Source organism: Danio aesculapii, chromosome 20, assembly GCF_903798145.1.
Source record: "Danio aesculapii chromosome 20, fDanAes4.1, whole genome shotgun sequence".
In the NCBI taxonomy this organism is placed as follows: domain Eukaryota; kingdom Metazoa; phylum Chordata; class Actinopteri; order Cypriniformes; family Danionidae; genus Danio; species Danio aesculapii.
The window spans coordinates 18,623,598-18,639,271 of NC_079454.1; the positions used below are offsets into that span (position 1 = coordinate 18,623,598).

The 15,674-nt window shown below is 33.3% G+C and overlaps 1 protein-coding gene across 1 annotated transcript in view; it reads right to left on the reverse strand.

The window, feature by feature from the left end:
- Nucleotides 1-15,614, reverse strand: part of ttc13 (tetratricopeptide repeat domain 13) — a 51,834-nt gene extending 36,220 nt beyond the window's left edge. Inside the window, 5 exon segments of the mRNA XM_056481486.1 lie at nucleotides 1,055-1,120; nucleotides 3,079-3,149; nucleotides 3,466-3,541; nucleotides 7,644-7,738; nucleotides 15,434-15,614. Coding sequence (XP_056337461.1) covers nucleotides 1,055-1,120; nucleotides 3,079-3,149; nucleotides 3,466-3,541; nucleotides 7,644-7,738; nucleotides 15,434-15,602 — 477 coding nt within the window. The 5' untranslated portion in view covers nucleotides 15,603-15,614.
- Between the last annotated feature and the right edge of the window lie 60 nt (nucleotides 15,615-15,674).

Below are 15,674 nucleotides of genomic sequence, written 5' to 3' on the forward strand. Positions count from 1 at the left end.
AAACAAAACAGACTGTTGCGTTGCTCTGGAGAGATCCATTAGCAAAGCCTCACACATTTGAATGTACTTCAGTTAACATTCTATGTCATCAAGTGATCCTCAGCCAAAACACAGACTGAAATTTTGTACATGGGATCATTTATATTCATGGACTAGGCTCCGTTAACTTACTAAGTATTTTAAAAAAGGAAATAGCAAAAAGCCTGCCCCAGTAGATTGTTTTTTATGCTTTGCTATGGAATGACTCCACTAGACATCTCCTCACATGCGCGTCAGGACACAAGATGCAGGATATACAAATTAAACCAACACAATCTCACTGCAATTCGTAACTTTTTGATTTAGTGGCTGATTTGTACGATCTCATTCGTACAATTTAGTACGATTTGCTTATACCCAAATGAGGGTTGGGTTTTGGGGTGGTGTTGGGTGTCACGCTTCTTTTTTAAAATTGTGCATTTTCGTACAATTAAACTCGTATGAATTTGTACGAATTAGCCACTAAACTGACAAAACATAAAATAGTTACGTTTCCTCGTGAGATCAGGCTGCATTAAACATTTATTCAGCTCGACCACAAAGAGGCATAAGGTCTGTTTAATGGTATCCTGTATCAATTTAACAACTTTACTGTGAATTTTGCTGTGTATGTTTCAACAAACACATGTAGACTGCCGTGTTTAAGTATGCAAATCACATCGTATCTGTAATTTGAGAATTCTTTATTAAATGGGTTTCCAAGACCTGCTTACATAATAATGTTTATGTAACAATGAAATATGTTTGATCTTCCTCCATATCTTACAACATAATCTCATTTCACTCCATGTGTATAAAACATCCACATTAATAGAGGGTCATTAATAGTCATGACCATTTCAAATATGGTCAATATTGAGCTTCTGATTCTAGGGGTATTTTATGGTGTAATAAATGAGAATATTGTGATCCTTTTATAAATTTTAAAAACAGCTGTTGCTGAAATAACCAAGTTTATTAAAAAACAATTCATTATTCCACAGTTTTGAGTGTTATTTTAAAACAAATGACATACCTGCAGACTCTTTTTGCCGTATGCTATTCCACGTCCATAGATGGCACTGACCAGTTCAGGATCTCCCTAAGGTGACAGAAAACAGTGCTTATAAGTACACACTATTATTATTATTATTATTATTATACTATTACTATTATTTTTATTATTATTACAATATTATTATTGCATTACAGGAAATTCAATGTAAAATCTGAATAATGAAACGTGTCTGAAAACACCTCAAATTGTTAATCATCTGATTAGATTTAGCATTTAAGAAAAGCAGGTTTAAAAAGGAACGTCATAACTACTTAGATTATATAACGCATAAAAAAGTGCAATCTATAATTTGAACCAAATTAACTTCACAAGTCATTCAACAACGGTAAAAAATACTATAGTAATTTATAGTAAATACTATTATGTAATTTTGAACCGTAAAATAGTAAAGTACTTGAATTAATATGTTGTGGTAATTCTATAGTTGCTATGGTAATGCAAGTATAGAAATATAAACAAATTACCCAATAATGTACTAAGTTTTACCACAGTTTACTGTATTTAAAAACTAAAGTATACTACAATATTTACCCCAGTTTTTCAGTTCACTATAGTTAATATTATAGTGTGTTTTAGCATTCATTAACAAAGTGTTGTGAACAACATATAATTTATACAATATAATACACTTTACTATAGCGTGGTTCAAAAACACTGAATTTACTATAAATTCCTATAATATTTTTATGTTATTACTTAAAAACAATATAAAGAAACACCTTTTTTGATTTGAGCTTAGCATTAATCATTGAATTGGATTAGACCATTAACATCTCGTCCAAAAATGACCAGAGGTTTGTTAATTTTCCTGTTTAAAGCTTGATTCTTCTGTAGTTAGATCATGTATGAAGACAGACGGAAAATGAAAAGTTGCTATTTATTAGGTTGATAAGGCTAGGAACTATACTCTCAATCTGGCATAATAATAAAGAAACTTTGCTGCTGCGGCAGGAGCAATGATATCAAGCAGCGCCTTATAATCTGGTAACCATGAAGACATTTGTGAGAAATAATTGTGCCTGCTACAGCCATAGAATGGCAACCAAGATTCCTGATTATTTCATGCTAATGTTCTAATCCAATTTGACGATTTAAGCTAAGCTAAAAGTGTTCCCGTCAGACACAAGGAACACCTAAATGGATTAAAAAATTGTACATTTCAACTGTTTAACTGTAGTTAAGTTCTAAAATGAGCCTATCTGAAAAATAATTTGAGGGTCCCTTTAATTAATTATTATTATTTTTTAAAGAAATGTGAGATTTAACTTTATATTTTTATGTTTCAGGGGACTTTTTAAAAAAAAGTGGAGTGTTGCTTTAAGGTAGCATAAATAACATATGTTGTCATGACTTATTATTCTTTTCATTTTTGCATTAGATTATTATATTAAGATGCAAAAACAGTTGAAGACATTAAAGGAGACCTATTATGCAAAAATCAGTTTTATTAGGGGTTTAAACACCATTGTGTGGCAAAAGTGTGTTAATATAACCAGCCTCTAATCTTAAAAGTGAATTAATTCTGTTTTTATAATCACACTTGATAAAAACAGTCTGTAGATATACTTTGACAATATCCCTTTGTACACGTCATCAGAGGGGGAAATCCCCGCCCATTAGCGATGATCTCTCGCTCATTAGCATAAACAGCCCTGAGTGAGAAGCAGATGTCCACCATTAGAGTGTTGAACTTGCTTTTTCCACTCTTTTTTCAAAATATCTATTTGAATCCATTTGAATATAAAGCTAGTCACCAAAACAACACAATTTGGATCAAAGCCTAAAAGGGTCAGATTCAAAGAGTTATAAAACATTATTTGTGGGGTATTTTGAGCTGAAACTTCACATAAACACTCTAGTGACATCTGAGACTTATTTTACATCTTGTAAAAAGGAGCATAATAGGTCCCTATTTAATGTAAAAAAATAAAATAAAATAAAAAAACAAAAACAAGAATGAAAACTGAATGAATGAAACTGACCTGCAACAGTAAGGAGAAGTGCTTGATGGCTTCATCATACAGTCCGTTTCCAATAAGAACATAACCTATGGCTGAAATATGAACAAAAGAGTGTTAAGAGACTTAGGGCGCACTCACATTAGGTACAGTTGCCTTGAACCGTGCCAAAGCGCGATTGTCACCCATCCCCTCTCACACTACAAGCGTACTGTGCCAAAGCGAACTGTGCTCTGGCTCACCTCTTCCAACCGGGCAAGCGCCTGAGCCAGAGCACTCACTCACACTTCTCAAACGAATCGGGAAACGTGCCTGGGCACGGTTCGGATAGCATAGTGTGAGTATGCCCTTACATTACACACAGACAAGTGCAAACAAAACAAAACACAGATAAACACAGCTGACACCCACCAAGCTCTTCGTTGGTATTTTGGTTGTCCACAGCGAAAGGAAACCGCCGCTGTTCGACAAACAACTTTGCCTGATTCTGTGGTGAAAGAAAGAGGGAAAGAAAGCAAAACATGTCAGGAAGTCTGTCAACCTCTTGCAATCAATCCAACCAAACGGTGGTGAGAAAAAAACAATGCAAAGAGATTTGTAAGTACAGAGGACGAGGAGGATAAACAATGTTTGTGCTAGATAGGAAGTGTTTGGTTTTGGGTCAAAACTACTTATCTCAGTGTGTGTGTTTACAGTGTTTTGGGATCTAAAGAGCAGGTGTTTAAGGATATAGTTCAGCTAAAAATACACACATTTTCTGTCATCATTTAACTACCCTCATGTAGTGTCATTTCAAACCTGCATGGCTAAAAACACAAACTTACAAATTACATTGATGAAATGGTGGCTCTTTTTGTGCATTTAAAATAAGTGGGAACTACAGCTGTCAAAATTAGTGCGTTAATGCATGTGATTAATTTTAAATATTTAACGTGTAAAAAAAAAAATTACACAATTAACGCAGTTGCAGTTTTTTTATTTCCTGTTGTGGTCGACGTGTGTTCAACATGCAAAGAAATATGGATAAGACCAAGAAAACACTTTTTGAAGGCAAGTTTCAGTATAAAACAATTAATGTCGCATTACCAGGCTATCCAGCGATTCATCTAATTTCGGGTGTTTAATTTTTAACTTTCAACATTTGTTTTAATGGAGTTTGATACCGCATGGAGAACGGAAAAAAAACCTCCGCATTTCGTGACTTGGTGGGTAAGGTAATCAAAAATTGCTGCTCACATGGTAGACTCTTAATAAAAGTATTATCTTAATCATATTAAAATCGGAGTATTGGTGTCCGTGTGAATGTACTCAGAAAGTGCCAGATGAAGTCGCGAGCTGTTAAAGACAGCGCATTCCTCTGCCTTTCAGCATGCGCCCTCCCATGTTTCAGTGAGTTTGACCTGTCTCCCCCTTACACGCAAGTTTTGTAAAGTGTCTGCTTCGCGTTGTTATGTCAGAATCCTTGTGAAATATAGCCATACTTTAGAACGCTTAGCTTAAGCAAATTTGATGAACGCGATCATGCCTGTTGAATCTGAAGGGAGTCCCTCCGGGTGCGCTGTCCTGCGCGCATTATGTGTGTGTGTGTGTGTGTGTGTGTGTGTGTGTGTGTGTGTGTGTGCACAAACCTGCCTAAACGTCGTTGTCCGCATCCACTAAATCAAAAAGTTACGAATTGCCGTGAGATTGCATTGCACTCTCAGCTCACATCATTCAAAAGTAAAGGTCCACATTGTCCCCTGATAATGTCAACAGACTGGACTGTCTTAGCTACTGGCTGAATGTAAAGGAGGACTAAGCAAAATTGTTTCTACATTATAATTAATGTTCTCAACTCACAGCAATACAACTTTACAATGAGTACAATTGTTTGTATTCAATACTTTATTGTTATTATAATTTTCCATTTTCCATATCTGCAATGCCTGCATTTTGGCATTATTTTGTAGTCCACTTAGAATCCAACATGGAAATAACTTTTTTCTTTATTGGCATTGATTGTTTTGAAATTCAAATGGCACTTACATGCCTGTTTTTATTTATGTATAAAATATGGCTGTCAAGCTAGGATCTTGATGGTTTATTGTGGGTGTGTTGTTTACATCTGTGTTACAAGTTAAACAAAAATTCTAATAAACAATTATATTTTGAATTTAAGTAGTTTTTGTCTTGAGTTTACATTAATTTTACATTTGAATAGCCAAAAGTACAAGGTTTAGTCTTTTAAATGTGATTAATCGCGATTAATTTTCAAAATAAGTATGATTAATTAGTTAATTTTTTTTTAACGATTCACAGCACTAGTGGGAACACAATATGGAAAACACATGAAACAAAACAAAAATGCATAAGATCAAACTTTAAAATGTGTTTTTTTTTCCATTGTAAAGATTGTAAAGATTAACTGCGCCAGAACCCAGCAAGATTATTATTACCTATAGCTATTATGGTGTAATGATACAGTATAGTTATAAAAATAACTATTCTAACAATTTGCTGGAATAAATAAATTGCCAAAACACTTTATTTAGTTAACTTAATGTTCTTACTTAAATGTACTTACTTAATGTACTTAAAAATACAACTAAAATGAACACAGAAAATCTCAAAATAAAAAAACATGCTGAGTTAAATGAACGTACTTAAACTAAAACAAACAAAAATACAAATAGACATTTAAAAAGTAAAATAAAACAAGTTGCTTAACTAAACTTAAATAACCAAAATATATAAATAACTAAAAATTATTAAAAAATAATTAAAAATACATACATATACAGTTGAAACCAGAAGTTTTCATACACTCTAAAAAAGGAACATAACCATTTTTTAAAAAATGTCTGATGTTAAATCATACTAAACGTTTACTATTTTAGGCCCGTTAGGATTACTTAAATGATTTACATTTGCTAAATGCCAGAATAATGAGAGAATATTTTTTTAGATAATTTTTTTATAAATTTAATTAAGACAGTCAAAAGTTTACATATATTTCCTTGGTATTGTTTAGGTTTGCTTTTAAACTGTATAACTTTGGTCAAATGTTTTGGGTATCCTTCCACAAGCTTCTCACAATAGTTTGCAGGAGTTTTGGCCCATTCCTACTGAACTGGTGTAACTGAGTCAGATTTGTAGGCTGCCTTGCTCACACAAGCTTTTTCAACTTTGCCCACAAATTTTCTATAGGATTGAGATCAGGGCTTTGTGATGGCCACTGTCATGATCCGTTTGAAAGACCCATTTGTGGCCAAGTTTTAATTTCCTGGCTGATGTCTCGAGATGTTGCTTCAGTATTTTTACATAATGTTCTTTCTTCATGATGCCATCTATGTTGTGAAGTGGACCAGTCCCTCCCGCAGCAAAACAGCCCCACAACATGATGCTGCAGCATTAACTCAAATGTTGCCAATCAGAAACTTCCAAAACCTTGACACCATAATCTGAGCTTTTTCAGAGGCATAATAATCCTACTGTATAGAAACTTTTGACTTTCAAGAAAAGTTATAACAATTTGTCAAAAAATCTCTCTCTCATTATTCTGCAATTAAGCATAACAGAAACGAATTTGATAATCCTAACTTAGCTAAAAGAGAAAAAGTTTATTAAAAAAAAGTATATAAAAAGTATTTGTGTGTCTGAACATAACGGTTGTAGTGCAATCTGATTTGATTTTCTCTAAAAACTTGCTGAATCGCTCTACCCTGCTGCTGGTTCATATTAGCTGTCAGTCACTCAACTCTTCCCGTTGTCAGATAACAGGGAGCTTTTGTTACTGCAGGAAATGCAAACGGCTGAAGAGTGAAAAGTGCAGGTTTGCAAACCTCACCTAAAGTTATAATAATAATAATAATGGCACAGATGACAGCGATCATGACATGAGGTAAATGTTGATCCGCCAGCTGAGATCAATCGAGTGTTTTCGGAGAAGGTGCCCGAATCTCGATGCGTTGCATTCACCGCGTGTTCAGCGCAAATGTCCGCTAAATATGAAATCTAACACTGTACACATCATCGCCAAAGAAACTCACCTTTACTAAGTTTACACTGAAACTACAGCTCATAACAAAGAGCGGAATTGCGCTGGTGGTCATCATGAGAATCCTGCTCTGTCTGCTCATAAATTGGTGCGGCTGACTCGCCTGCTTTATTCCACCAACACAGAGAAATGAAGATCAGCTCATAACGAGACTGAGCATTTACAATGACCCAAACCAAAACTTTAAAGAGTGATAGAAGTGAGACTTTCTTTTGTCAGTTCTTCCTTGAGATGTATATTATTTTGCTATTGAAAGTAATACCATGATATTATACCGTCACCGTTCAAAAGATGAAAAATACCGTGATATTAATTTTAGGTCATATAGCCCACCCCTAATATATATATATATATATATATATATATGTATGCATGTATAACCTATAATAATAATACATATAGTATGATAAAAAACTCACTGCTGTGTTACACCAAAGAAAGTAAAACAAACCAGTTTAAAACAACATGAAAGCAAATACACAATGATAGCATTTTCTTCTAGAACTGAACTATTCCTTTAACGATGTGCAATAATAATGCAAAAGCAACTCACAAGAATTTTCTCCGCGTTGAGTGAGAAGACAGACTCACAGGGCGGGCTGCTTCCCTCTTCACAGTCCGGATCCTCCAGCTGCAGGATTGAGGATTCTGAGGGACCAATGGGACACACAAGATCACCAACCACACCACTTTGACTGGTTTTCAAAACAATTCACTTCATCTTTTGTGTAGACCACTGGTTTCTGAATGGCTTTTTTCGATAATAATAACCAAAATCAATTGGAGACCAAACATAGAATCAAGACATTATTGTTATAATGCAAAATCGAGAACATAAAAAAGTGGAAGTTGAATCCCTATTAAACGTAGTCTAGATTTTCACTTTTTAGATTGCAACACAACAAACTTTCCATGTTTCCATTTCCTTCTCATACTTCAGCCTCCACATCAAAGTTCCTGAAAGCAAAGAAGGTCAAGGGGCTCCAGGATTGGAAAGCCCAGTCTCCAGCCATGAACATTATTGAGCATGTCTGGGGTTAGATGGAGGGGACATTGAAGATGAATCCAATAAATCTTGATGAACTCTGGGAGTCCTGCAAGAACGCTTTCTTTGCCATTACAGATGACTTTATTAATAAGATATTCGAGTCATTGCAGAGATGCATGGATGCAGTCCTCCAAGCTCACGGGAGTCATACATAATATTAATTCTTTTTCCACTGCACCATGACTTTGTATTCTATACTGTACTTTATTTCTGTTAAGTGACAAGACTTTTGTGTAAGTAAAGTCAGACCTTACTGTCCTAATTAAATAATTAAAAATCTAGAGGCCTTTGCCTTTCATTTAAGCCACTTCTGATACCAAATTACCAACTAGAATTTAAGTTATTATTTGTTGTTCATAAAACTTGGACAAATCACTTGTGTTATTATTTTTGTATTATTATTATTATTATTATTATTATTATACAAATATTAATTACTTTAGATGTTAAAAGGGTGTTAAATATGTGCAAAATATAATTTTTTGATTAAGATATTCTACTCATTATAGTCCTGCATTTATTCCTTCGTTTATACATTTATTTACTCATTTTTGTAGTATTAATTTGAAACAACTTCGGATTAGTTTTCCTGTTTTACACCAATATTGTATAACTTTTTAATTTTTGCCTTATGTAATCATAGTTTTTGTGGCATTCATTATTTTATAATTTTTTTTATTTTATTGTTTTTTTTTTTTTTCTTTTATACCAGGGTTTCTGCAGTTTCACGCTAAATTTAAGACCATTATGAATGAAGTTTTAGGCTCATAAAAGGCTAAGGGCTAAGGAATTTATCAAATGGCCCATATGGAAAAGACTTTTATTTGCCCTCTCAAAAAAATATTATAATTTAATACATTTAATAATGCAATAATAAATTAATAATAAAAATATATTTATTTTAGATATTTCGTTACAAAATATTGTGTAAAAAAAGCAAGCTCTACTTGTATCCATAAACCTTTTTTCCAACGTAAACTTTCTTTAAAAAAAAAATGAACAAATGTTTTAAAAGTTATAAAAACTATAATAAACTAAATCTATGCACAACAATCTGTCCAGGTCAGTGTCCTCAAATTAAGACTTGTTTTAAAAAAAAGATTTAAGACCTACAACACAATATTTCAGTTAATTTTACACTTCTAATGGCCTAAAATTTAGATTTTGGGATTTAAGACTTTAAGACCACGTAGAAACCCTAATGTGACTTCATCTTAAAATACTAATAAATTTTTTCTTTTTTAATTACATTATTATTATTATTATAACTATTAATGCATCAACAAATTTATAATATTTTTTTCTTTTTATTATTATTATTTTAGTGCTTTTGCTTGTAAAATATTCCCGAAAATTCCTCTGCACTGACAAACTTGACAGAATCAAAAATTAACCTCTCATTAAGTGAACCTCTTATTACATATAAAAATTAGCTCTACTGACCAGTTCTTCTTTTAACAATGAATTACTAGGATTGTATTTCATGTCTCTTTTGGATCAAAACACAACCTGAAACACAATCCCAAATCACCACGGTAACAGCAGTTTTTGACCTAATATCACAGTTCCTTCCTATTGTGTTGAAACTTTAACACCATATACAGTACAACGTCCACTTTATTATTTACATACTGCTTCACTGATTTATATTACTGACTACATACAACACCGTGTATGATGTTACCATGTAATGACAAGCTACATCTTTAAAAAACAATTTTGAACTGACGCCCAATGCAGGTTCATGTGTGTTTTCATACATTTTATAGTGCTAAACAAAGATTAATCGCAATTAATCACATTCAAAATATGTGTGTATGTGTGTGATAGAAACAATACCATTCATTCATTCATTTTCTTTTCCGCTTAGTCCCTTTATTAATCTGGGGTCGCCACAGCGGAATGAACCGCCAACTTATCCAGCATATGTTTTATGCAGTGGATGCCCTTCCAGCTGCAACCCATCAAAGGGAAACACATACATACGGACAATTTAGCCTAACCAATTCACCTGTACCGCATGTCTTTGGACTGTGGGGGAAACCGGAGCACCTGGAGGAAACCCACGTGAACACAGTGAGAACATGCAAACTCCACACAGAAACGCCAACTGACCCAGCTGAGGCTCGAATCAGCGACCTTCTTGCTGTGAGGCGACAGCACTACCTACTGCGCAGAAACAATACCATATAAAGCTATTTTGTTGGATAGATAATTAAATTCATATACAATAGGGTATATGCACAGTGTTTTTCAGCCAATGATAAATTTCTGGTGAAAGCTTAATGTAACTATTTTCAATTTCATAAGGTTCCTTTTACAGCATTGATGTTGTAATGTAATTCAAATACATTTAGTTAAACAGACTTCAGCATTCATTTATTGTTCAAGGGTAAAAAGAGATGCGTCAGAATCCGCAGGCAAGCATAGAAACCTCATTGAAAATACTGGGGTAAAATAAACTGTCATATTTTAAAGACATGGTGGGGGGAAATGGAATTTAATGCAGTGCTTCTTGTCCGGCCTGAGACCCACTTTATATCATATAACGTAGAGTAGACAAACCATGTTCCGTCCAGATTACATTTTAACGCCAAACTCTAAATAAATTACGGGTTGTAGACAAACTTTATATCTATGTAATCTGTTCCTCACTCTTTCACCCCCGAGCAGAGACCCTCCAACCACGTTTCTGAGAAATTTCAGAAAGTTTGCTCCATCCACCTAATGCTTTTGAAAATACAGTGGGCAAGCTAAAGGGGCGAGTGTTGCTTGAGAGGGGAGACATTTTGAGCAATGACAATATGCATTTAATTTGTGTATCGCACAGTGCTACAGTCTAAAATGAATATTATATTATCACAAATTGTTAAATAAATTATCATTTGTTAAGTAAACGCTTGGAAAAGGGATATTTAAATGTCAGTTGTGGGTGATGACTATGGTGCAACCCTCCGCCAGAGAGCGAGCCCGAGAGACAGGCTGCAATCGCTGTTTGGATAATCTTTGTGCAGTGATGATGTTTATATTCATAAAAGGTCAGTCAAGTTAACTTACAGATTAAGAGTAAGATAAACGTTAATTTGCATGAATTTAATGTTTTAATATTTTAAATTATCATGCTGTAATAAAATAAACATGATCTGAAAATAAAATGATTGTAAAGTTATTTCATTTCATACGTTCATAATTAAATAATTTTAAAAAATCAAGGCATGATCATATTTTATTTTGGTAAAATAAGGGTAATCTAGAGGCGTTTGCCTTTCATATAAGCCACTTCTGATACCAAATGATCAACAAGAAATTAAGTTTATTAAAACTTGAATGGGCGACATGACTTTTGTCAGGTAGTGTATACAATTTGGTTATTTTAAGTGAAAGAAGAAACATTTTTAAATGCACAACTTTTCTACAACAACTCATGAAGCAGGAAATCGTTTACCCTTCCTTTTAACTGCAGAAACTTTATTGTATATAATAAAATATATAGATGATTTATTAATTTTGATTTCTTGATTTTGGAACTTTAAACTTTGCAGTTAATTAATGTTATTGTTAATTATATAGTTTTATTGTTACTAGTAATAGTATATTATTATTATAAACAATTAACAATATATCATTATAACAATTTATACATTACCATATTGTGTATTACTATTGTTATTATTATAATTAACATATAATGTATATAAAAAATATTTTAGGACAAATCATTATTATTTTTAATACAAAAAAAATCCTTACTTTGATTTACAGTAGATGTTATAAAAGGGTGTTAAATATGATTAAATTTTTGATTGCGATATTATACTTATTATAGTACTACATTTATTCCTTCGTTTACACCTTATTTACTCATTTTGTAATATTCAATTGAAACAACTTTGGATTTGTTTTCCTGCTTTACACTAATATTGTATAACTTATTTATGTCTTATTTACTCAGTTTTTGTGGCATTCATTATTTTAAACTTTCAAACTTTCATAAAAAGTTATTAAATATAACAATCTATAAGTTAAACACAATAATAGTATATTCTGATGTTGGTTTTTAATAAGACTTAAAACAATGTCCATTTTTGCTGGTGAATTGAAGTTATGCGCCCTACGGAACACTATTTTAATCCTGTACGGAACACCGTTAACACCCATCATCATCCGTACACATGCAGAGGCGGTTCTTTTCCCCTCTTTTGTGCAAAATACATCAATCAAAATTGGGATCGTGCACTAAGTATTCTCCCAGAGAAAGATCAAACAAACATGCTTATGTGGCTCTCAATGACGGCGGTCGTTTGAGTGTGCTGAATAGCAAAGAGTGTATGGAGCATGGTTAGTCTACGTTATCTATTAGGCAGTGAAGATCACTGATGTTAGGCCTAGTTAAGGGGGGCCGTAGCCCCCCCTATATTTCTACTCAGCGATTAGCTCATGAACTGTACACTAAATTATCGCCTCAGTCCCCTTTAAATTTGATATGAAAATGGGGGCAGAATTCGGCTCCTCTCCTTCTTTTGCTTTTTCATTTGATCAGCAAACCACAGCTGTGGACGGTGAGAGAACGAGGTGTGTTTATCGATAAATTGTTATAATATCTGCTTATTTGCAATTCTTTGATATAGATAATCTTGTATCACCTGTATCCCAATGTCATGAAGGAGCATTCTGGTTTTCTCTGTGTTCACCTCATCAGCTAAGTTGTTTCCTCCAGCGAAAAAATGTTAAAATCTTAACAAACATTTCGCTATTTCTTTTTTCAAAATGAACTACTAATATTAAACACTTTACAGTTCGTGTGGCATTAACTCTACCTGCACAGAAACGATTAAACACAGTGACAGAAGCACTTAGAGAATGTACTCATTTTAATGGTCACCGAGTCACTGACAGAGATAAAAACATCAAGTGTTGTCTGGTATTACAAAAATACTTCATATTTATTATCATTCTGATCGTGAAATATGTGAATTAGCCTGTAAGTTTAAAAATATATATTTGTATGTATGCCATTTAATTAGAAAAGTGGCAGTTTATTTGTTTATTACATGGAAACAAAAAAATGCACTTGAAAGTGTTTTTTACTATAGTACACAAACTCAAACGGCTATGTCTGTCTATGTAATACAATAGAATAATAGTATACAACCCATATTAAACAAAAAAAAATGTAATTGTATTACTATTAAATTACTACTTATGAATATAATATTAGGCTTTATATATATATATATATATATATATATATATATATATATATATATATATATATATATATATATATATATATATATATATATATATATATATATATAATTTAACCACTTTATTTTAATTTACCAAAATTACCAAGGCAAATAGTTTCAAAAATAAAAATTTTAAACAAAATATCGGATCTCTTAAGAATAATAAACATAATAAATAAACATAAGTGTTAAAGAGGCTCTTAAACTTGATAAATCAAATGTTACAAAGTGTGTGCAATGGTAAAGCGTAAATACTGAACAATCAAAGAAAATTTTAAGGTAGATCAAAAATCTGTAAGGTGTGAATAATAATGATACAGTAAACCTCAAACTCTGTAAACAAAATAAATTATGATAAATCAGCTTTCAAGTAAAAGAACCAACCATCATAACTCCAGTACATGCTGAACATTACAAATGGTGAAGTTGGATGACTACATTACCCGCCTGTGCCAAAAAATATTTTAGATGGGGTGCTAATGGCTGGGATGCACAAGAAAATAAACCGAAAAGCCACTCTGTGACATCCTTAGAGGTTTTTTTTATTTATTTACAATCTCTTCACTGCTGCTATACGGCACTCATTTTTGCATGTGTTGTTATTCTGACCTGAAGTGTCAAGCGTGAGTGCATGGATTCCTTAACCATTTACGCTCCCTAGCATCTCTCTTAACTAGGTGACCCTCAACCGTTTTCTCAGAGGAAGACAAACGAAAATCATTGCTGCAGCTCCAATGCAAGTTTATAGAGAAATGTAAAAAGCACTGCAGTGTTTGGGTGCGCCGTGTTCATCAAAGGTAATTCGTCTACAATTTGTGAAATGTGTATATTCCATACAAAGCATGATGCAGATTGGTTTGTTCTACTTGATGAATGAAATTTGATGAATCGCAGTGTGCTCGCGGCATTAGGAAAAGTTAAGATGTTTTCAACTACAGTAGGTGCAGCAGGAAAATGCACGCCTTCATTGGCAATGACAAACTTACACCCTAAGCATTGGCATTGCTTCCAAGGCGTGAGCTAAGTAGCCCCATTTTAATAAAACTATAGCCTTCATACGAATCTTTTTTTATCAATATTGACAACGGTGTTCGGTCAATAAATATCGATACTGATTTTACTGAGAATAATATCGTAAGTAAATATCATAATAATACGATTCTGACGATATGATAACCTTGGATAAAAATATCAGTTTTACGGTATAACGGTATTGTAATTACTGCTCTAAAATATATTCTTTTTTAAATGTCTGTGTAAAAAAACAAGCTACATATTTAAAACCAATTTTGAACTGACGCCCAATGCAGGTTAATGTGTGTTGTCATACATTTTATAGTGCTGAGCAAAGACTAATCGCAATTAATCACATTCAAAATATGTGTGTATATTTTATAAAGTAAATAATTTTTTTTACACATACCTAAGGAACTGTATAGCAGAAAATATTGGAGGTTTTAAAACTTTGACTTTTCTAAACCGCGGTATACCTTGAAGACGGTTATCGTCCCATGCCTAATCTAAATAAAGTTGTTGATTTGTTTTTTTAAATATATGCTTGCGTGTGCGTATTTATATAGGCTATACGTAATAAAATATACACAGTTTACGCTTAAATTAACGTCGAAACAAACTTTTATTTTTGGTCACGATTAATTGCAATTAATGTTTGGTTTTGACTGGTTACACTTTTACCTTTACGCAATATCGTTTTATTTCTGTATCTTAGAAGTGTAATGCCCTTTGAAACTTACGTTTTGAGACGTACAATTCTATTATTGATATTATTAAGTTTATATGGTAGTAGAAAATCCAAGACTTTGCCAAAATTAGCTTACTTTCTCCAAGCATGTACTGCACACACTATGGGTTTCAGCACATATAACATGAGTACATCATAATGTCAGCTTGTACGCGGATAATGTGAGTTTGTGCGGTGTGTTCTAGTTAGTTTTTCTCAGCATATTATGATTTCGTGTCACGATATAAGCGGAAGAGAGCGAATCTGAAACCCATCCGACAGTTCAGGACGTGGCAGAAGCTCACCGCAGTCCGCCGCATATTCCTCCCATTCGGCCGGAGAGCTGCAGCCGTGCTTGTGGAGCTCACTGTTGAAGAAGGTCAGGGTGGAGAAATACTCGCTGGACAAAATAGCTCCGCATAAGTACAGCAGCGACAGAGCCGCCAGCACAACACCCCCGCCAGCAGGTGCCATGTTGTGAGTAATGTTATGAGCAGGTGAGGAGCGGTGTGTTCTGGGTAATGTAGTCACTTGAGAATAAACTGC